The following is a 23,890-nucleotide window of genomic DNA, read 5'->3' on the forward strand; positions in this document are numbered from 1 at the left end:
GTTTGCCATAAGCAAGAACCACATTCACATCTCCCAAGTGTTGTATACATTGTGTAAGTCTATATAGCTCTGATCACGGAAACAGCACAGACTGTTGGGCTTAAAGTGCACATGTAAACACATGAACTGCACCTCAGTTATGTGTTTGTTTTCATTTGATACAGTAGGTCGAATGTTTGGGGAACATTTTTTCCAAATGGCAGGACAGTGAGTTGTGACATTTCTATCTTATTACTGTTCAATCAAGATGAAAGATAGAAGCATTGGCACTTTTTATTTTCTTAAAAATAATTGAAGTGTTGAAACAAAAAAGTGCTCTGTTAGTAAAAAAGAATAAAGCAAGTAGTAGGGCACATTACAAATCCCCCCCCCCCTTTCTTCTGTTCTGTTCATGAATGAATGGTGCATGGGAAGGCAGACTGTTAATAAGACCTGATTCTCCCCATTTTAGTCCTCTTGTGAGAGGCATGTTGAAGGAAGTAATATGTTGCTTCGCTTGTCTTGGAACACAAGTGCAGAATTGTAGCATTTTCCACTGACTTTGGATTAGCCTCGCCTTGAAATTCTCTTATTTACTAGATGTACCCACTCTCTTTGGATATTCTGTATCTCCTTTATAAATGCTAACTGATAATGATTACAGAGATTAACCAGCAATACTAAAGAAACAATCAAACATAGGTCTTGTAACCCATTTCCTTCATGAATGAATGAATTAACCTCCTGAGTTGAGGCACATAAAAAAGACCGAAACCATTGTCAGCCTTGTGTATGTACCTACTGACAGCTCAGTACCTCATTTCTTCAACAAGTTCTTACCATTATCTCTTCACTTATTCATACCCCACAAAGGAATTTCCATTGTCATATTTAAATTTTCTAAAAAGTCTTCCAGTGAATCTTAGTGATGCTTCTGTTTTCCAACAGTTTTTGTTATGTGATCGATCCACTTACGTAGGTCGCTCCAGATGTTTGCTCCCAGACACTGTATGTTTCTTACTATTCTGTTTGTAATCAAACAGTAGTGGTTGTTTCTACTTAATTATGCACAATATAGTACATATATTTACGTTAAGCATAACTGCTACATCTTGCACCAAGTGTTGATTCTCTGCAGGTCATTCTGTGTTTCACTGTGGGCTTATGATGTTCAGATGGACCTACAAACAACATGATCGACTAAAAACAGCCTTGCTTAGCTTGGGACATTGTTGACTGGTTTGTTGAGCTCTGTCTGGTAGGAAGTAGTGAATCCAATCACAACTGAAACTTATTCATTATTTCATGTGCTCAATGTAAATAATTTAGGAGTGAAGGAAACCACTGACTAAGAGATTCTTTTTGAAGAACACTGTTGACAAAATTCAGAGAACCAGCATTTGAAGCTGACTGCAGAATGATTCTACTGTGGCCAACAAACATTTTGCATAATGATTATGAAGGTAGGAGAAATTAGGGCTCATAGAGAGGCATATAGACCATCATTTTTGCCTCACACTATTTGTGAGTGGAACAGGAAAGGAAGTGAATAATAGTGGTGCAATATACCCTCCCTCATGCACAATGTGATGGCTCCTGGAGTTATGTATGTAGATGTAGAACAGTAGAAGTGTCAAGGACTAGATTTCATGACGTGCATTATCGCATAATTTTTTTAAATGAATTTAAATTAAATACTGCTTCATACAACGATAATTGTGCCATTATTCCTATTGTATGAAATGCTTGTTAAAAGCCACGGCTAATTTTTCTCAGGGTGCTATCACCAGAAATGTCATCCGTATCCCAACATGAAGACATCCATCTTACTCATGATGGATTAAAAGTTGTTCTTTAATATTACACGATAATCCATTAAATGAATTGCTTAATTATTTTTTCAGTGGGGCTTGATGCTCCAGGATAGCTGCCTATATGCAATGGCAGCGTACACATTTATAGATATTACTATTAATAAAAAAACTGTACCTCTGGCCTTATATAAATTGGAAAATATTAAAAGACACTGTTTTCAGTTTATTGAGATTATTCTTCTTAATACTTTTAGCATTATGTGACTGTTAAAAGAACTTTATGGAGTTTGTCATCAATGGCATCACTACAATAATGAGCCTACACAAAATGGCCAGGGCAACATTTAGTTATTATCTAACTGAATCGTATGCAGGATAGGTACTCACTACTGATGGAAACCCATATTACCAGATTTAATTGCATATATATATTGAACAAAATGCTATTATTACTACAGATACTTGTATCAGTTAGACCGTGAGCAATAAGCGTCTGTCAGCTAGAACATCAGAATTGATAAGACAATGAAGCTGGTACTGGATGGAGTGATACAGGTGTCATGGGTTGTGACGCAGCCATTGAATTTGAGCATGTTGTGCTCAGCAGCATATTTCGCCAGTGGGTGATCAACTCTGTTCTTGGCCACAGTTTGGTTGTGGCCATTCATTCTGGTGGACAGCCAATTTGTGGTCATACACACATTAGATTCTGTACTGTGATTATGGCAGAACTGGTATGACATTGTTGTTTTCACAGGTGACCATGCCTCTGATTGAATACAATAAGCCTGTGACAGGGCCAGAAGAGGATCTGTTGGATGAGTAATTGGGGGATAATGCACCTGGGTCTTCCACAGGGATATGATCCCTGTGGCAATGGGTTAGGAATGGGAGTGGCATAGGAATGGACCACAATGTTATGTACATTGGGTAGGATGTGGAAGACCATTCTAGGAGGGGTAGGATGTCTCTTACTTCCAGGCATGACGATAGATAATTGAACATACACAGGGTGTCCCCAGGAGGAATTATAAATATTCAGAGATGTGACAGAAACAGTAATTCAAATAAAAAAAGTCTAGTAAACTTGGGTTCTAAAATGTGTAGCTCAAGACCTATAAGCACATCAGTTTTTCTCCAGTGATGGTTCTCAGATTTGCTCTTAAAGTAATTTACCACTGTGAAAAATGTTATAGTTCTTCAGTGTGGATAATGAAACATGTTTCTTCGTTTACTTGCAGCTTTTTTTAAAAATTGAGCCTACTGTGTAACATTGCTCAAATTACACTGGATACTGGAAGAGTTGAAAAAGATTATTTGTAAAATATTTTAAAAAATATCTGTCCAGTTTATGATTAGACAATTTACTAGGCACATAAAAGATACTGATAGCTGACAAACTTGCTTTTCCATCCTTTTTCCAGTGTGGAGAGCAAAGTGCAAATTTACATATTTAACATTCTTTCTTACCACTTTTGTCTTCTCATCATATCATTAACATGGTTTTCATAATTTCTCTCTCTCTCTCTCTCTCTCTCTCTCTCTCTCTCTCTCACACACACACACACACACACACACACACACACACACACACAATTATTATTATTATTACAATGTTTTCTGAAATCCTTCTATTTAGTAGAAAGAGATGTCAAGCACATAGGATTTCATTTTGGGTTTGAAGTTAATTTTATCATCTAAATTCTCTACACTAGTATGTGGATAATCAAAAGTTTTTAAAGAACATTAAATATATGTTATACACAATTTTTTTTTAGCTCTTACGATATTTGTAGCCTTACTCATATATTGTTTTAAAAACTTTTGTAACTCAGGAAACAGTTGTTCCTGGAAAAAATGTAAGCAAGAAGTAATTTCAATTTTGTCACATAATTATAATATCAGGAATATTTAAAAATGAGAAAAAAATATTGTTTTAGGATGAATTCAAGTTTACATGAGCTCCAGGCTGATATACAAAGATTGGCATCACAGCAACACCAGATGCAGGATTTGGTGCAGCACCAGCAGCAACACCAGATGCAGGACTTGCTGCAGCACCAACACCAACAGCAACAGCAGCTGCACCAGCATCAACACCAACAACAACAGCAGCAGCAACAGCAGCAGCAGCAACAGCAGCAGCAGCAGCTCATGCAACATCACCATGGCCAATTCTTCCTTCATGAACAGCAGTTTCAAAATCTTTCACCTCTGCAGACACAACCGCAGTCACAACCACAGCCACAACGGCGCACTTGGGCACAACAAGCTCCTGTTTTGCCTCCAGAATTAGTGAGCTACAAGGAATCTCCCCAACGGCCTTTATGGACAGATACAACCAGGTTCTTTTTTTTTTTTTTTTTTTAATTTGCTTCTATAATTGAAACTATTCACTTCCAGATTTTAATATCTATTTTTTAAGATATATTTCATTCTGCAGGAGTTTATGCTGTGTTTTAGCAGTCAGTGGGGCTACATGAGAGTTTGCAGATGTTCCAGTATTTTCAGTGGTTTTTCTAAAAGCACAGGCTGTGTAAATACCAATGTTCAAATTTAATCTTATCTATCATACACAAGAAGTTGGATGAAAAAGTCTAGTAAATGTTTTATTACGTGCACGCGCGTGTGTGTGTGTGTGTGTGTGTGTGTGTGTGTGTGTGTGTAGTGTTAGTGTGTAGGGAATCTTAGTAGGAGGAGAAGTATAAGTTATTTCCTTCTTTGTAGTGTTTAACAACACCAAATCAGTAGTTTGCGATGCTATGTATATTCCTTTCCTGAACACTTGTGACTCTAATACCGCTGATGTATACATCTTTGTCGCAAGACAGGTAAACTATTATGAATGTGCATGTGACTCATTCTCATCAAGATGTCGTAATAAAAATAACTCTGGCAGCCATCTTTTAGCTTTAGTGAACCGCAGTGATAGAACAAAAATTAAGCATGAAGTTGTTGTTAATCCTGTTCCAGATTTCAAAGAAAGTGTTAAACAAGACAGTGAAATAACTTTTTGTATCTCACAGTTGTCGAACTGCAATTATGTGGCTAAATTTCTTGATAAATGCTTGCAATCTCATGCCAGTTGGCATTTTCTTATCCTGATACAAATGTTTCCTTTCATGTTTTTAAATGTTCATCAAAAAAGATGTACACTTTAAGAGCAAATCTGCTACAGCATACACACATGGCTAATGATGCAACTGATGTTATATAAAATGTGTTAAAAGTAATGGTGTTACTAACCATCACTGAAATTAAGAATTTTCAGACATACAGTGATAATCTAACAAAGTTTGTTCCTTCCATATAAGCAATTCCCACCTCATGTTTTTGCACATGCTTCCTGCTTCTTGTTGTTCTATTAAATTTCCTTGTGCTCCATGGTGCTAACTGCATTTCCTGTCACATAGGTACTTTTTTATTCAGCAAGCAATCTGATTTAATGTTACATATAATCATATTTTACCAAAAATTGAATGTCACTACTATTAATATTTTTTACGAAACTAAGTAATGTAATATGATGTCTATCAGGAGACTTTACCTCGTAATATTTGTGAGAGATGTTCCGCGTGAATAGTATTTTTCAAACTGCTTCAGAAGAAATTACTGTTTTGCATTTGAATTAACAAATCGGCTTTCTTGGACAAAGGTACATGTGCAGAAGGCAAAGGAAGGAAGCAAAAGAAAATGATATGTCAAATTCAACAAAGCAGGTGTTATAAAGGTGGTTAGATATTTAAGCAAATGATAATAGGAATGTGATAGATTATGCTCAGTCGAACAAAACAATTTGTCAGTTTCTTTTAATGGATTTGAGAGAGTGTGATGAAACCATTAAGAAAGAAAAATATTAATACAGAAATTTGTTGGATGGATACCTTATTTTATCAGTCAAGATTGCAAACAAAACATTAACTTATGGCAACAAGCCAACTGAGTAAGCATTGAAAGATGTCATTCAAACTTGTATTGTTCAAGACATGAATAAGAACACAAATACCTCATTCTGAAAATAATTATATTTGGGAAGTAATGACAAATGAGACAGGGAGAGCCAGTTAAGTTATGAAGAATGGAACCATGACTGGAGGTCAATGATGTTTCAATTGAGATGGTTAAAACTGGAGGCAAACAGATATAATAGGAACTTGCAGAATGTGGGGTCTGGTCTTCATGAGATGCAAGAAAGCGTGACCTCAAATAGGACCCATCAGCCCCCTGTCCATAATGTAAAAGATATTCATTAAAATATCGTCAGGTGCACAGAAACTACACTGGATCGCAAAGGAACAAGCTGACTTTAGAAGTGGATATAGTGCAAATGACTATTTGCAGCTTGTGAATGCATTACAGATCAGAGTAATGAATATGAATTGTTTCATCTGGTGTTCCTAGATTTTGATAACGCCGTTGATGTTACTTTAATGATACTGGTACTTACAACCTTGAGAAACAAAGGATTCATTTGACATATGTTAATATGATGAAGATTTCATTTGCCAAGTTCCAATAAACATCACCAGAATGCTGAGTACTTCACACTTGAAAGAGGGATAGTACAAGGAGATGCCATATCCAAAAACCATTCTCATTAGTCCTAGACGAAGTTTCCACATACGTAAAGTGGTGAAATAATAAATATATATTGATGGGACATACCTGAACCACCTTAGTTTTTCTGATGAAAGTGCAGATAACCTTCAACAACAAATGGAAGAACTTAAAAAAGGGGGTTTGGAAGTTGGCTTGCAAATTAATTTGATAAGATCAAAACAATATAAGATGTGTGTAAAGCGCAGGGTTTGGGTACAAAGAAAAGAGAAGTATTCCAAGAACAATGAAGTTTTCAGTTAGATGTGTGTTTCCTTAATGAAACAAAGGTGTAAAGGGAAGGAAAAGGGAAAATAAGCATATTACTTTCATTTTTACAGTGATGTTAGAAACAAGGAAAGAGCCAAGAGAGGGCTTTCAATAGCTGTCCATTAGAAGCTCAGAAGAGATATCAAATGCTGGGAGGAAATTGATGATAGGATAAAGACTGTAAAGAACTCAAAATATGGCCACAAAGTTACCATTGTCAGGGCTTATGCATCTACAAATGACATTGAAACCAAAGTAAAAGATGAGGACCAGGAAAACTAGCTGAGTACCTGCCTGGGTATGTACTCCTTCCCATCTTCTCCAAGTCCATTTCTCCCGGACTCTGCCTCCCTCTCTATGCCCGTCTGCCCCTCTCCTATTCTCTCTCTGACCGTCTGCTTCCCCCCACCCCACCCCTCCTCTCCCTCCCTCCCTCCCTCACCACCCCTCCTCTCCCTCCCTCACCACCCCTCCTCTCCCTCCCTCACCACCCCTCCTCTCCCTCCCTCACCACCCCTCCTCTCCCTCCCTCACCACCCCTCCTCTCCCTCCCTCACCACCCCTCCTCTCCCTCCCTCACCACCACTCCTCTCCCTCCCTCACCACCACTCCTCTCCCTCCCTCCCCACCACTCCTCTCCCTCCCTCCCCACCACTCCTCTCCCTCCCTCCCCACCACTCCTCTCCCTCCCTCCCCACCACTCCTCTCCCTCCCTCCCCACCACTCCTCTCCCTCCCTCCCCACCACTCCTCTCCCTCCCTCCCCACCACACCTCTCCCTCCCTCCCCACCACACCTCTCCCTCCCTCCCCACCACACCTCTCCCTCCCTCCCCACCACTCCTCTCCCTCCCTCCCTTGCCGCCTCTCCCTCCCTCCCTCCCTCGCCGCCTCTCCCTCCCTCCCTCCCTCGCCGCCTCTCCCTCCCTCCCTCCCTCCCTCCTTCGCCGCCTCTCCCTCCCTCCCTCCCTCGCCGCCTCTCCCTCCCTCCCTCCCTCGCCGCCCCTCCCTCCCTCCCTCCCTCGCCGCCCCTCCCTCCCTCCCTCGCCGCCCCTCCCTCCCTCCCTCGCCGCCCCTCCCTCCCTCCCTCCCTCCCTCGCCGCCTCTCCCTCCCTCCCCCCTCCCTCCCTCCCTCCCTCCCTCCCTCCCTCCCTCGCCGCCTCTCCCTCCCTCCCTCCCCCCTCCCTCCCTCCCTCGCCGCCTCTCCCTCCCTCCCTCCCTCCCTCGCCGCCTCTCCCTCCCTCCCTCCCTCCCTCCCTCCCTCCCTCGCCGCCTCTCCCTCCCTCCCTCCCTCCCTCGCCGCCTCTCCCTCCCTCCCTCCCTCCCTCCCTCCCTCCCTCCCTCCCTCACCACCTCTCCCTCCCTCCCTCCCTCCCTCCCTCCCTCGCCGCCTCTCCCTCCCTCCCTCCCTCCCTCCCTCGCCGCCTCTCCCTCCCTCCCTCCCTCCCTCCCTCGCCGCCTCCCTCCCTCCCTCCCTCGCCACCTCTCCCTCCCTCCCTCCCTCCCTCGCCGCCTCTCCCTCCCTCCCTCCCTCCCTCGCCGCCTCTCCCTCCCTCCCTCCCTCCCTCCCTCCCTCCCTCGCCGCCTCTCCCTCCCTCCCTCCCTCCCTCGCCGCCTCTCCCTCCCTCCCTCCCTCGCCGCCTCTCCCTCCCTCCCTCCCTCCCTCGCCGCCTCTCCCTCCCTCCCTCCCTCCCTCGCCGCCTCTCCCTCCCTCCCTCCCTCGCCGCCTCTCCCTCCCTCCCTCCCTCCCTCCCTCCCTCGCCGCCCCTCCCTCGCCGCCCCTCCCTCCCTCCCTCCCTCCCTCCCTCGCCGCCCCTCCCTCCCTCCCTCCCTCCCTCCCTCGCCGCCCCTCCCTCCCTCCCTCCCTCGCCGCCTCTCCCTCCCTCCGTCGCCGCCTCTCCCTCCCTCCGTCGCCGCCTCTCCCTCCCTCCGTCGCCGCCTCTCCCTCCCTCCCTCGCCGCCTCTCCCTCCCTCCCTCGCCGCCTCTCCCTCCCTCCCTCGCCGCCTCTCCCTCGCCACCCCCACTCCCTCCCTCCCTCCCTCCCTCACCGCCTCTCCCTCGCCACCCCCACTCCCTCCCTCCCTCCCTCGCCGCCTCTCCCTCGCCACCCCCACTCCCTCCCTCCTTCCCCTCTGCCTGTCTGTGGAGAAAAAAGAAAACATTGTGTTAACTGCTCATTATTGAGGTGGCCTGTTGGTTTAAGTTTCTAAAGGTACTCAGCTTTTTTAGGAGGTTTGAAACAGCAGCAACAAGATTCATTAATATATCATTGTCAAGGAATTTCGAACTGGATAAGGCTTGAAAGTTGTTACGTTGCAGTAAAACACCATTTTATTAATTCTCAGGTATCAGCAACCTGCGCCAATTCACCTTCAGCAGCAGCTTCCAACGTACCCTGCACCGCAACTTCTTGGGAATATAGGAGGTGGTTTTGTACTACATGAAACGAAACATAGTATGGGACATGTTACAGCATACGATGGAGGTGGTGATAGCAGATACCACAATGGTGAACAAGGATATCATCTACATGGTTTGTAGGAGCTTTCTTACATTATTTTAGTTTACCAAGCTTTGAAGTTTTTGTATACAACTGTCACCAAAGTGATTTAGTTTCACTAGTGTCTTTCATTTCGTTTGTCTATGAAAAGGGTTTGCAAGTATAATATTTCAATTGCTGAGAAACATATAGTGTTCAGTATTCATTTGCTATTTCATTTCTTGTTGGTACCAGACATTTTGTGATGGTAATTTCTTATAATGTTCATTAATCTAGTTATGGTTAATCATATGTGTAGATTTTTTTTTGAAAATACAATTTGTTTGTTTTGTAGTTTGTGAGCGCACTCAGAGGGGTGGGGGTTGGAGGGGGTGGACGGGTGGGTGGGTGTGGGGTGGCAGGACTGTGTCAAAAATTTGAGTAGCTGCCTGTATGAAGATGTCACAAATTTGTTATGGGAACTGAGGTTTTACTGAGACCTGCAAAACCAGTAGGCTTCAGTGCCTCTAAAATATGTGGTAAAATCTATTGTAGTTTTTGTATCCCACCTGGGAGGCGGCGCTTGGGTAAGGAACAGGAAGAAGGAAAAGGTACTAATCTCTCGGTACTGCAGATACATTTAAAGCACTTTTACTAGTGGATGAACATATGCAAACATATTACATAACTTGCAAGGTGGTGCGAAGTTGAAGCAAAGTGTCCTGGGTGACTGCACCTGATCAAATGGGCTGAAGCAGTCGCGGAGCTCGTCGAGCTGCACAGCACCAGCTAGAGGGCGCTGCCATCGGTGTCTCGTTGTAGTACCACCCTTTGAAACTATGTGGCATTGATATCAAAGTAGTGGTTTGACGGTTGTTAAATGTCTTCTAATACGAGAAGTGAGCAAAGTTAGTTCATTTATGACTCTCACTATTGGAAAGTGGTCATTATTTTACAAAATAGATAAAATTATTTTTATTGCTTGATGTAAGAATGTTGTTCTGCTTTATTCTTTGTAAAGAAAGCTTCAAATGCCGAGTAAATTTTCTAGGTATGTAATGAGGTTTCCAATCATTAGATGCCCAAAAGTGTAGTATTTTGTGCTGCAAAACCATTTTAAGATATACAATCAATAATTTTAATGTTGGTTGTGACAGTAGATAGAACTGAATCACAAAAAAATATGCCAATGTCAATGATACTCTTCCTTCAGGCGGTTAAGATGCAACAAGTATAGCTCGCAGTGGTTAATGAGTTTATTACTCGTAAAAAGCATACTTCAGTCCTAATACCACATACTGTGTCCAAAGGTCTTGACAGCATGTGAACAAATTTCTGAAAGTAGATTGAATCAGAATCTTTATTCACATTTCAATATTTCTCATAAAATTAACTTCATCGAAGATAACAGTAGAGTCAAGTTTTATAAAAAAAATCAATTATATACACAGAAAATAGCCAGCTAATTTAAAAACTAAAGGGTATTCCTTATTGCTTGGGAAAATCTTGTGCGATGTTTGCCCGAACAAAAGCAATCTTGAATATAAGACAACCCCATTTTTCGAAGAGGCTCCGTGAGGCATAAATATTTTTAATCTATTGTGTTTTATCACATTTATGGACAGTTATTGACACATTAATTTACAAACTGTTTTATTCATGTAAATTATCTAAGAGCCACCTACAAAAGTTGTTACAAACAGTCACAGTGTGACAGGCATCCCTTTAGACACCCCTTAGCTTTCACATACAAACAGCAGACGCTAGTTCAGCAACATAGGATCGCTCGTCTGAGATGTGTCAAAAAGGTTACTTATCACCCTGGCTCGTGAGAATCATAGACTGACTGTCTCTGTACAAGCACATATTTAAAGTGCTCAACGAAGGAGCACTGGTGGCAACGAGGGTGTTGCCAAGCTGGTGAGGAAGGGGGTGGGGGTTGATTTTAGAGGGGACTTTTGCCATTTTACTCTTGCATGTATCAATGTCTATCCATCCGTGATCACGCCACAAAAGGACTGAACAAGCATAAACACCCCTTTTGCTGCTTCAGCTCACGTTTACATTTTGTTGAATAGTTTTAAACGGTCACTGGTGGTTCCAGCCTATACACCAAAGCAAAAATGGTGGTCACAGTAGCAAAGAGTTGATTGAAATGGGGAGGGGGCAGCAGAAGCCTGTAGTGTCAAAGGTTGTCAGGAACGTAATTCTGTTGCTATGCACACTGCAAAATATATGGGAGTCAAAGCCCCAAAGGAAGAGGGGGTTTTATTCATGCCCCCCCTCCTCCCACACCACGAGGCCTTTACATTTCAATACTGAGTGGTGATGTATCTGAAATGTTTTCATCGGCCACCCGTAAGAGAACCGAATGATTTCAATGCTGACCACCATTGCAGATACCTCAAAAGTAGTGAAATTTGGGTAAAAGGGAGTGTGATGACCTTCCCATTGTGTGACCCAATTACAGCAGCATTGGGCAGAATTGCTCTGAAATTTGGTGTCAATATAACATCATTAACCCACCTTACACCTCTCATGAACTTCTGAGCTTTGGTATTTTGTTCATTTGCATTGATATCTTGCCATTTGAAGCCACACTGAGCCTGAGGGTGAAGCCGCAGGGTGTCACGTCTTTGTACCATTCCAGAGGAAGGTTGTAGGTTCAAGCCAAACTTCAAACTTCTGTGTGGCAATGGGAGAGAATTTTGTGTTTTCAAAAGAGTGACCAATTAATTGTGTTGTGCAGTATAGCTTTTTGTTGAAAGCTGTAGGAAGTCACTGATCTTGCATTGTTCTGCACTTTAATGTCAGCCCATTCCCGTCCCCATCATCATCATCATCATCAGAATCATCAAATATGCCAGCTTGTACATGCGTTGAGTTCTGCAATGCAAGCAGATGGAAAATTTCTCTTTATTTCTATTACTCAAAGAATCAGTAGACCATAATTGTATCTCTGTCACAAATATTAAACAACCTGCTTCTTGAGTTCATGAAACCTTCTGATATTTGATCCCCAGAAAGTTTGGTGCATAGAATAGCGATCCAGAATTTATTGTTCATCTGACACCACCTATGAACATTTTCTTCTGTGACATCAAATTTTCTTGTAGCTGCACTGTTGTTGGTGGCCTGCACATCACAAAGAATAGTTTTGTATGGGCATGAACCAATTGTGTTCCACAAACTTGTAGATCTACATTTATCAACAAAGTCTATGTTGTGACTTACATCCATTTTGTCGATACAATTTGAACTTCGTGTTCCATTTATTATGACACTTTTCGTGCATTCTATGTAACATTTTCATAGTAGAATTAATTTGTCTCCTGTAGGAATGTATACTATAGCCGAGTATTTGTCCATTTATAAAATTGGTTCAGTTCTGATCTCATTTAAATCCAGGCACAAACATGGTAGATTTCATAAAAATCAAGGTATCAGGATGTGTTCCCATATTTGGCAGCATGACAGAATTTGCTGCCTGATCGCCATTACCGTCCATATTTGACCATCTGGGTGCCAGTAACCTCTTCTCACCTTCCTGAAATTGTCAAATAAAATTTGTGTATGACGTCACTTACCAAAGCTTCATCTGTGTGTGTAAGAAAACACGTAACTAAGCTGTTACACAATGTTAATATGTTGACCTTGGCAGCCAAAGCTTTACCTGTGAATGTAAGACAACCCTGTATTTTTTTAATGCAGGATTTTGGGAAAAAAATCTCCTTGTTTAGTCAGCTAAATAATGGTTGGTTTCTAGATATTCTTCAGTTGAATAGAATTAATTGCATTTTAGATAAATTTGTAATACAGTCTTAAATTTATTTAATGGTACTGTACTATCTGAGTGTGATAATTTATTGAAAAAAATTATGCTGAAGTAGTTAGCATGTAAGTATGGACTATAGCAAGTCTTGAGAAAGGTAAATCCAACAAGTGACGGTTCCAGATGTTGCATACATGTACATTAAGCTGTTGTTGTTGTTGTTGTTGTTGTTGTTGTGGTCTTCAGTCCAAAGACTGGTTTGATGCAGCTCTCCATGTTATTCTATCCTGTGGGGCCTTCCATCATCTCCGAGTAACTATTGCAATCTACATCCTTCTGAATGTGTTTACTGTATTCATCTCTTGGTCTTCCTCTATGATTTTTACCCCCCCCCCCCCCCCCCCCTTCCTCCAGTACTAAAATGGGGATCCTTTGATGCCTCAGAATGTGTCCTACCAACTGATCCCTTCTTCTAATCAGGTTGTGCCACAAATTTCTCTCCTCCCCAATTCTATTCAGTACCACCTCATTAGTTATGTGGTCTACCCATATAATCTTCAGCATTGTTCTGCAGCACCTTATTTCAAAAGCTTCTATTCTCTTCTTGTTTGAACTATCACCCACATTTCACTTCCATACATGGCTACAGCCCATACAAATACTTTCAGAAAGGACTTTCTGACACTTAAATCTATACTTGATGTTAACAAATTTCTCTTCATCAGAAAAGTTTTATGCCATTGCTAGTCTACATTTTATATCTTCCCTACTTCGGCCAACATCAGTTATTTTGCTTCCCGAATAACAAAACTCCTTTACTACCTTAAGTGACTCGTTTCCTAATCTAATTCCCTCAGCATCTTCTGATTTAATTCATCTACATTCCATTGTTGTTCATCTTATATCCTCTTTTCAAGACTGTCCATTCCGTTCAGTTGATATTCCAAGTGTTTTGCTGTCTCTGACAATGTCGTCAGCAAACCTCAAGAGTTTTATTTCTTCTCCCTGGACCCTAATCCGTATTCCAAATTTTTCTTTTATTTCCTTTACTGCTTGCTCAGTATACAGATTGAATAACATCGGGGTAGGCTACAACCCTGTCACACTCCCTTTTCAACCACTGCTTCCCTTTCGTGCCCTTCAACTCTTACAACTGCTATCTGGTTTCTGTACAAATTGTAAAAAACCTGTTACCCCTGCCACCTTCAGAATTTGAAAGAGTTTATTTCAGTCAACATTGTCAAAAGCTTTCTCTAAGCCTACAAATGCTATAAATGTAGGTTTGCTCTTCCTTAACCTATCTTCTATAAGAAATCGTAGGGTCAGTATTTCGTTGTGTGTTCCAACAGTTCTCCTTAATCCAGACTGATCTTCCACGAGGTCGGCTTCTACATGTTTGGCTTCTACGTGTTTTTCCATTCTTCTGTAAAGGATTCGTGTTAGTATTTTGCAAATGTGAGTTATTAAACTGATAGTTCAGTAATTTTCACACCTGTCAGCACCTGCTTTCTTTGGATTTGGAATTATTATATTATTCTTGAAGTCTGAGGGTGTTTCACTTGTCTCATACGTCTTACTCACCAGATGGAAGAGTTTTGTCTGGTTGGCTCTCCCAAGGCTATCAGTAGCTCTAATGGAATGTTGTCTACTGCCAGGGCCTTGTTTCGAATTAAGTCTTTCAGTGCTTTGTCAAATTCTTCATGCAGCATCATATCTCCCTTCTCATCTTTATCTTCATCTATATCTTCTTCCATTTCCATAATATTGCCTCAAGTCCATCTCCCTTGTATAAACCCTTTATATACTCTTTCCATCTTTCTGCTTTCCCTTCTTTGTTTAGGACTGGTTTTCCGTCTGAGCGCTTGATGTTCATACAGGCGGTTCTCTTTTCTCCAAAGGTTTGTTTAATTTTCCTTTAGGCAGCATCTGTCCTACCCTAGTGGTATATGCTTCTGCGTCCTTACATTTGTCCTCTAGTCATTCCTGCTTAGCCATTTTGCACTTTTTCCTCGATCTCATTTTTTAAATGTTTGTATTCCCTTTCACCTGCTTCATTTATTGCATTTTTATATTTTCTCCTTTCATCGATTAAATTCAGTATATATTGAGTAACTCAAGGATTTCTACTAGCCCTTGTCTTTTTACCTACTTGATCCTCTGCTGCCTTCACTATTCCATCTTTCGAAACTACCCATTCTTCTTCTACTGTATTCCTTTTCCCTGTACTTGTCAGTTGTTTCTTAATTAAGTATCTCTATTAAGTATCATCTTGAATTTTTCCACTTGTTCTGTAGCATACATTAAAAAGTTATATGTACAGGCTGGGCAGTGTCATAAAGTAGCTTCCGCAGATCTCTCTGGGCATGAATCCTAATAGACATCTGATCGCTTTCATCTGCCATCTGAAAACACATTTAGCTCCTGTGGAATCACCCGAGATCAATATCCAATCATTCCTGCTATGCAGCTTACAGGTTTTGACCAGAGCGTATGAATGCTAACCCTGAAATTTGGCATGTTCTCCATGCTCTTCAAATCTGATGACACAACCAGCCTTTATAGATGTGCAGTTGTTCAGGAGTGTACCTCGTATTAGACAGTCACAGTTTTAGCCTGCTAGACATAACATTTGTCATGGTAAGCTGGAAGCCTAATGTTAACAGACCCATTAAGCATGTTATCCATATCTCAACATGTCATTCTATTACATGTTAAAAGCGCTCCTTTGGCCAGTCTCTTGACTCTATTATACTCCATAAGTTGATGCAGTGTCAGTTGCAGAAAAATGCTTGTTAAACAAAGGTGGGGTTGAGAAGACTATACCTGGATCAGAATAACAAAGTGGTTGACAGCAAACCACAGTTGAGAGTGGAATGGGGCGACATTGTCAGTTTGCCAATGTGCGTGCTCGCAGTACAGTTGTATAGCAACATCTGTGCAATTCCCTACTGGGCTCTCTTCCCACACTTCCTATTAACCTGCAGTATTGAGTTCTCTTTACGGGGTTATAGTATCCTTGCCACTGGCACTCCTATGTATAAAATAATTTTGTTTAACTATTATTTGCACATCTGAACAAAAGCAGCAGGATGTGCACTATCTACAATAATGATAATTTTGTGTGAGAGGAATGCGCAAGTGGATCTGAAAACATCATGTGAATGCAATAACTAACAACATTAAAATAACAAAGTAAGCAGTTTAAGTTCTTCCCAAGTACATGTAGTTTTTTTATTGATGTATCTTCTTTTCTCTTGTAATATCTATGTGTATGGCGATAAACGGCATCTTTTTTGGACCAAGTCCAAGTTCATGAATTGTTCTTTTATCTTCCTCTTTTTACCAGATGTCTTTAGCTTAGATGAACTAGTCCCTACCTGTTCTGCACAGTATTTTTCCTCACAAACTTTCAGAACATTGTTTTTATCTATCTTCAAAGCATTTATAGTTCTTTCAGTCATCTTCATTAGAGGTAGTTAGGTCACACCATTCTGTCTCGCCTTCTTAAAATACTCCTGCATGCAGAACATGAGCAGATCACTGATCTTAAATGTTAGCAACTTTCCTCCACACTTCCACTGCAAGCTTCACACATTATGTGGCACAAAGTAAACTTGCCATACAGAGAAACAAAGCACACTCTGAAAGGGTTCACAACTGTTAAGTTATCTGCCAAAAGCGATGTCTGCAAATGACAAGTAACCACTACATGCTGTAACAGTGATTTGACAACCATGAATGGAACAAATCAAGCAACAAAGTGTGCCTTAGTGGGGTGCCAACGCTGTAAACAGATGTTAATCAGTTTATTATTCTTTTCCAGGTAAAATATTGAATGCAAAAAAAATCATTTCACACAATGTAGATAATATACTTTTTTTTAGTGTACACTGCTATGACTGCCTTTTGGCACAGTACGTTTCGTCTGAGGCATGGAGGAGGCTCTGCTGGTGGCTATAAAGTACACTGGTTGCAGTCGGCTGCGAACAGTGGCATATAGTGCCATGGATGATGACTGCTGCTTGTGCTCTGAGACCACCCTCCTCGGTTCCATTTGGGGAAGCCAACTAGCATTGCACATGGGGTGCAGGCTAAGCTGACTATTTTGTAGCATCATACCCAGATTCAGTCTTAGTCCTCCGGTTAGGAGCAGAATGGAAGGTCTAACTGGAGCCTCAGTTGATTCTGTAACGGTATTGGGTGCAAATTCCTCAATCTCAGCTGGCAGATGTAGAATTGTTGTGTTCCCCTTAATAAGTCAGACATGGCTGCATGCAGGAAGTGCCCAGATAGTATAAGAAACAGAAAGTTTCCCAGCAGAAAATTTGCTGCCTCCCTCAGAGCCCCTGCCTGCCTGCCTACCTACCTACGTACCTACCTACCTTCCTGTTGATAACTCAAAGCTTCTGCTATTCAGTGAGTGGTCTCCTTTAATCCTAAATTATTAATGCTAGTATCTTCAGGTAACTTGCATATGTCCTGGAGGAACCATAGTTCAACCCCCTGACTATTACATCACTGGCAGTTGTGAATAACTAAAATCATGTAATGATTAATATCTCTCTCTCTCTCTCTCTCTCTCTCTCTCTCAGCTACATTCTTTTTTTATTTTGTTTTTTAAAGTTAATTTATTCAGGGCAAACCACAGCTTAAGAAATTATTTCTTCATTTATTCATTTTCATTCACAAAATTCTAAACAAATAATATTGTCAAGCTAGATGTATTACTAACAAACAGCATCTCTGAACTTTGTTCTTCCCACTCAAGTAATTAACAGATAACTACAATAAAACCAGACATCCTGGATTTTCCATTGTTTAACAGTTTACTACTAATATCTTTACAGTTATACCTTGTCTGTACTTTTTAAAGTACAGTTTTTATTTTATTGTATTCTTTCTTTTCTTTTGAGACTCAAATTATTTTGGGGATAACTCTATTTTTCTTCAAATAATACTTGGGAATTCTTTTTATTTCCTTTTAATGTACTGAAGCTTTATTATCTTTGTATGCATATATCAGAAGTCAACAGCAGTGGGAGTGCCAACAATCCATGTCCTCAGATACAACAATTAAAATAAAAAAACTCAAACAAAAAACTTGAGTGCCACCACCACTTTGAGCCCTGGCGTAAACAATCCAAGCAAAATTAAACCTTTTCAGGTGTTGGCATATGGCGTCCCATTGCCATTCCTTAATGTAATGGTCACATGCCACTTCAAAGCTGAAAATAATGATAATACTGTGATGTGCTTGCATATATGGTCCCATTGCATTATTATTATTATTATTATTATTGAACTGTTACTGGAAATATCTTGACAACTTACAAAAAATCCACACTGTACAACCAAAATATAGTTCCATTCAGAAATTTTCTATTTTCTATTCAATCAGATATTTTGCAAATAGTCACTACTCTCAATGTAAATCGCCATCGATCTTTTATACAAACAGTGCACCCTTTCTATCATCTTAGTGTGTGCCAATCCCGCAAATAAACTCAGCAAACACGCAGTCCTCTCAGAGTGTGCTAATTACATGTAAAACAAAAGGGCACGCACTCAAATTAGCCCAGCCAAAATCATTGTAAAATTCAAATCAGTATCTGACCATAACTCAAATCATGGACCAACAGTAAGTGCTTGGTCTGAATACAGTCCTCTCATTGAAATGTTGCAATCCAACGTATTATATATGCCCACTCTTTACATCACTATTTAGAAAGATCTCCCGCTATAGGAATTTAATTACAAACAAAGGGAACCCACTAGACCATAAGATGTGGCTGTCTGCCTAGCTGCTAACTGTGACTGTCAGCATACCATCTCCACTGTGACTAGAAGACACGTGTTACACCTTTATCGAACCACTTAAGCAAACAGATGTTCTGTGCTACCATTACTTTTAACAAATAAATAATTATTTTGGATGGCCTTTGTACCTTCTTCTCGTGGCCATCTTCCACGTTCTGTGGCATCTTTGCCTCTCGAACAGCTATGACTGTTTGTCAAAAAATTCTGGTATCATCTTTGCCACTTGTTTCATCATTGGTGTAGGTCATTGCTTTTGTATTGGTACTCTGTAACACATTTTAAATAATCACATTTAACCAAATACTTACAACAGCATGCAATCAATACCCAACACATGATCGTAAGTCCAGCCGCTGCATCAACAAATTAAGATGGTGAAACTACTGTGATGATGAGTAAACGTCATTTGCCACAATCCACATGGTGGTGCAACATGCTGCTGAGCACCATGTGTTAGAGTTCATTGGCTGCTTCACAACCTTCCATCCACCGGCAGCTTCCCTGAACTACAAAGATGAGAGTTACCCTTGCAAAATGTCCTTCACTCCTGACAATACTTCTGGCCTCAATCTGTGGTAACCCACCGTCTCCACACCCTCCACCCAACATTTCCCTTCCTCTGTCCTGCACCACCTTCCACGTCTCCAAATCATCTTCCTCATTTGCCACAACCCACTAACTCTGGTACCCATGCATCATATGCCAAGCCTATGTACCTACCACTCCTCTCTCCTGTGTTCCTAGCCAGAAAACCTGCTGCTTCCCTCTGAGCTGCTAGTTACCCACCCCAAGCTTTTCTTTCTGCCTCCCACCTCTCTCCTGCTGTACCCATGCCATTCAATACAACACCCACCCTACTCTAGTCCACCTGCCGAAATGTGAGCCCACATTGTGTGTCCAGATAGTGGCACACACTTTGTGTGTGTGTGTGTGTGTGTGTGTGTGTGTGTGTGTGTGTGTGTGTGTGTGTACTCTAGCTTGACAACAAATTTATTCTGAAAGCCAGCAAATTTTTTTTCTCTTTCATGTGTGCCTTTCGATGACTCATAGCTTCTGATGTTTGGTGAATGGCCTCCTCTGCTTGTATTTACATTCTGTCAAAACTTTCTTACTAAATTTTTGTCTGAAGATACTATTAGTTTCATTATGGCAGATGACGTATCAATTTGTTGTATAGACTTACATAAGTAAAAACTTATAAAACTACTTGCCAGTTGCTGAAAATTTCAGAAACAAAACCTGAAAGGAGGCAAATTTCTAGGTTAGCCACAGTTGTTCCAATAAAGTATTTGTGATGGAAAAAAAGTCTCTCTTCCGTGTTGATTACTATTGTGTGTGTTTCCATGTCAGTTGGCAGTGGAAGACACAGAGAAACTATGCTCAACTGTCTTGTTGTATGTCAAACAGTTGATTTATGTCTGCCACCAACTCATCATTAAAACAAATGTTAACATGTATAGCCCCTGATAAACTACTCATTCAGAAACTGATTTGTTAATTCTTATTGAAGATGAAGATGATTGCTTGTAGTATCAAAATTTATGTTCACAGAGAGCTTATGATCTATGTCAGTCCAGTAGCATTTTCACTTGAATACAAGTAGAAAGAATTTGTTAGCTGTTGAATTGTGGATAACATAGGTACTATAATTCCTGGTCTCAACTTCTCTGATTGTATAACTGTGCTTCTGTCCATGGAAAATATCTAAGATATTGTTTGTGTTCCTATGAGTACTCTGCAACACTTGTTTCCAAAAATTGTATCCCTGCATTACTTTCAGGCTTTCAGAAAAGATACTGTGATAGATATTCAACTGTATATCCAAAGTAAAACTTGAGTAATTGTCTTAAAATCTTACATAAATAGCAAAATGTTACACATATGGATACAGCAAAATTTTATTCACTTTTTTTCGTCAGGAGGTGGTAGCGGTTTCCAGCTACACCAGACAGAGCCATCACCTATTAGTGGGATGTTCATTTCCACACCCGTGCAACAAACTGCATCTCCACAGCACCGAGGAGGCGGTGGAGATGCTCCTGGTAGAGGGGGTCTAAGCCTACAGCAACCACCTGGAGATACAGTAATGCTGGAGAAGAACAAAAGTCCTGCTGTGATGCATGCGCCTGTACCAACACCATCTGTTGATGATATGGAGCCACAGAGCATTTCTTTTATAGGTATCATCAGTAATCTCCTTATTACAGGAAAGAAAAGGCATTGAACAGAAAATTCTTACCTAATAGTTAAGAAGTTACCGAAGCAATTTTTGTTTACTTTAAGTAACAACGAGAAAGCAAAAAAGGAAAACATCAGTTGCAACTTCTTTTTGTATGAAGTGACTATGATATTTCTTTATTTTGTTTGAACGGAGTGTAGGATGTCCCACTTATTTCCTTTCTGCCCTATCCCCAAATGTCTGAGCATTTTTATGGTAACATAATGTAGATAAAGTGGCTACGGGTTCATGTGAACAAAATACACAGTACAGTTTGGATATATATAAAAAAAACTGGGGGGGGGGGGGCTGGTACATACATGCTTACATGATGTTTGTCTGCTCAGCACTTCTTTTATTTGGTACTTAGAAATCTATCCTCGTATCCATATTACAGATATAGGTATTATCTTTGTGGCAGATTGGGAGGATTAACAATTTCTTACTACTTTCATGAGACAGTTGTGTAGAACAGTTACCTGACCTGAATTTCAGACTAACCGACATTACCTCACTGTGATGTGGTATTCGCGAGAGGTGGGACATTTTTATAAATTTCTTGCAAATAGCTGTTCTGCTGCTGTTCTGAGTTCTTAATTTTAAAGATGCCTTTTTAGGTTGAAATTGTATATTCTGAAATTCTTAGAATTATTATACAACTTTTTTCCCCTGTCACTGTTGGAAAAGCTAAGAGAACATTTACAATTTTGTAGGTGCACCAAGTTCTTCAGATGAAGGCCTGGCCAAAAATATAAAAGGACTTCATATTACTTCTGGCAGTCGCACATACCGAATTCCTTCTCCAACACGACCAACTATTTCTCATAACTCCTTCCAGAAGCATGATCCAGAAGAATTACCTCAGAGTAAAATGAGTAGTGATGTTGACATTTCCCCACCTGGAGATAGTGGACCAGAGAAAGGGTTTTACATCTCTTTTGATGGTGACTCTCAACCAAAGAGGCCAAAACCACCATTGAGGATGAAGAGATCACCAAAAAAGGTTTGAAGCAGCTTTAGACATTACTTAATTAAATAATGCATGGATCTTGGTGTGTAGAAACTCATGTGTGGAAATAAATACAAACATTCAAAAAAAAGTGGTGTCCTCTGCTTGTATTTACATTCTATCAAAACTTTCTTACTAAATTTTTGTCTGAAGATACTATTAGTTTCATTATGGCAAATGACCATTTTACTTGATTGATATAACACATTGATTCTAGAATAATTTTGCGGTTTGGTTATATTCTCTTGTAAAATATTCTATCTTGACACCAAATTTTATAGAAGATGAAACATTGATATTTTGCAGACAGAGCTCATTTCTGAAGTGTTGTTAAACAAAGTGCAGGTTTTCCCCTGTGCATAGTAAAATATTGTAGAAAATATTCAGAATTACTTTTAAAGTGTTACTTCTGAGAGGAGATAGGAAAATCTGTTAATATTATGTTAACTTGTTGGATATAGACTTGGTGTTGGATATAGACTTGGTGTTGGATATAGACTTGGTGTTGGATATAGACTTGGTGTTGGATATAGACTTGGTGTTGGATATAGACTTGGTGTTGGATATAGACTTGGTGTTGGATATAGACTTGGTGTTGGATATAGACTTGGTGTTGGATATAGACTTGGTGTTGGATATAGACTTGGTGTTGGATATAGACTTGGTGTTGGATATAGACTTGGTGTTGGATATAGACTTGGTGTTGGATATAGACTTGGTGTTGGATATAGACTTGGTGTTGGATATAGACTTGGTGTTGGATATAGACTTGGTGTTGGATATAGACTTGGTGTTGGATATAGACTTGGTGTTGGATATAGACTTGGTGTTGGATATAGACTTGGTGTTGGATATAGACTTGGTGTTGGATATAGACTTGGTGTTGGATATAGACTTGGTGTTGGATATAGACTTGGTGTTGGATATAGACTTGGTGTTGGATATAGACTTGGTGTTGGATATAGACTTGGTGTTGGATATAGACTTGGTGTTGGATATAGACTTGGTGTTGGATATAGACTTGGTGTTGGATATAGACTTGGATTTCACGTGTGTGTGTGTGTGTGTGTGTGTGTGTGTGTGTGTGTGTGTGTGTGTGTTTGTTTTTCCAACCATTCTATTGAAATGGTATCGACGGGAAAAGTGAACCACCAAAGCAATCTAGAATAGCTGAAACTGAAATGTGTGTTGGGTGTCATTGATGCGTGTAGTATAAAAGGTTGATGTGATACCGAGTGTGTTCTAAAAACCATGAGATTGTGTGAAAAGTTATTTTTACACACCCAAGACACGTGTACTAAATTCATAGTTATTTATAAATTCCACGTAGGGAAAAATCTATCATTGTTAGTGTCCCTTCTGATTCTTAATCACGAAATTGTAGAGAAGTGCCGCCAAGAAAGAACAAAATCAGGATCAGTCTCTTGTTTGGAAGAGGAAAACACCTGGCAACGGTATGGAGGTCCATTTCAAGCATTGTTGAATTGACTCAAGTGCAGTATTGTTCTTGACAATTCTGTGTGGGACTGTGAGATATTCTGTGTTTTGAATTGTACCATACCCAAAAGAAATGATGAAATGTAGGGTTTGTCTTCATTGTGGTGTCAGTAAACAGATACAGCAGCAACAGTAATTTAGTATGGTAGGCTATGTGTGCTCTGTGACAGAAATGGCCACTGCAACCAGGACTGGAGTGAGGCACAATATATTGCACACAGAAAGTGCACTGCTGGCACCAGCTTGACAGCTAAAGTGGTGCCATACTTGGGAAGGATAGGATGTTGATGAGCAGCAGCATCACATCATTTTCAGCAATGAATCTTGGTTGTGCAGAATCTCAGATAACTGAAGTTTGCAAGTATGGTGGCACCAAGGGGGGAAGGCAATTCATTCTGTTGTTTTGGAGAGATGTGTTGGTGGTACACATAGTGTGTTGA

At 40.5% G+C, this 23,890-nt stretch overlaps 1 protein-coding gene across 3 annotated transcripts in view; it reads left to right on the forward strand.

Moving 5' to 3' along the window:
• Nucleotides 1-23,890, forward strand: part of LOC124773042 (patronin) — a 399,845-nt gene that overhangs the window by 295,831 nt on the left and 80,124 nt on the right. For all 3 annotated transcript variants that reach the window (XM_047249368.1, XM_047249369.1, XM_047249370.1), the window contains 4 exons: nt 3,734-4,138; nt 9,004-9,191; nt 20,646-20,906; nt 21,658-21,947. In XM_047249368.1, the coding sequence (XP_047105324.1) occupies nt 3,734-4,138; nt 9,004-9,191; nt 20,646-20,906; nt 21,658-21,947 (1,144 nt within the window). The remainder of the gene's footprint in view (nt 1-3,733; nt 4,139-9,003; nt 9,192-20,645; nt 20,907-21,657; nt 21,948-23,890) is intronic.

Source organism: Schistocerca piceifrons, chromosome 2, assembly GCF_021461385.2.
Source record: "Schistocerca piceifrons isolate TAMUIC-IGC-003096 chromosome 2, iqSchPice1.1, whole genome shotgun sequence".
In the NCBI taxonomy this organism is placed as follows: Eukaryota; Metazoa; Arthropoda; class Insecta; order Orthoptera; family Acrididae; genus Schistocerca; species Schistocerca piceifrons.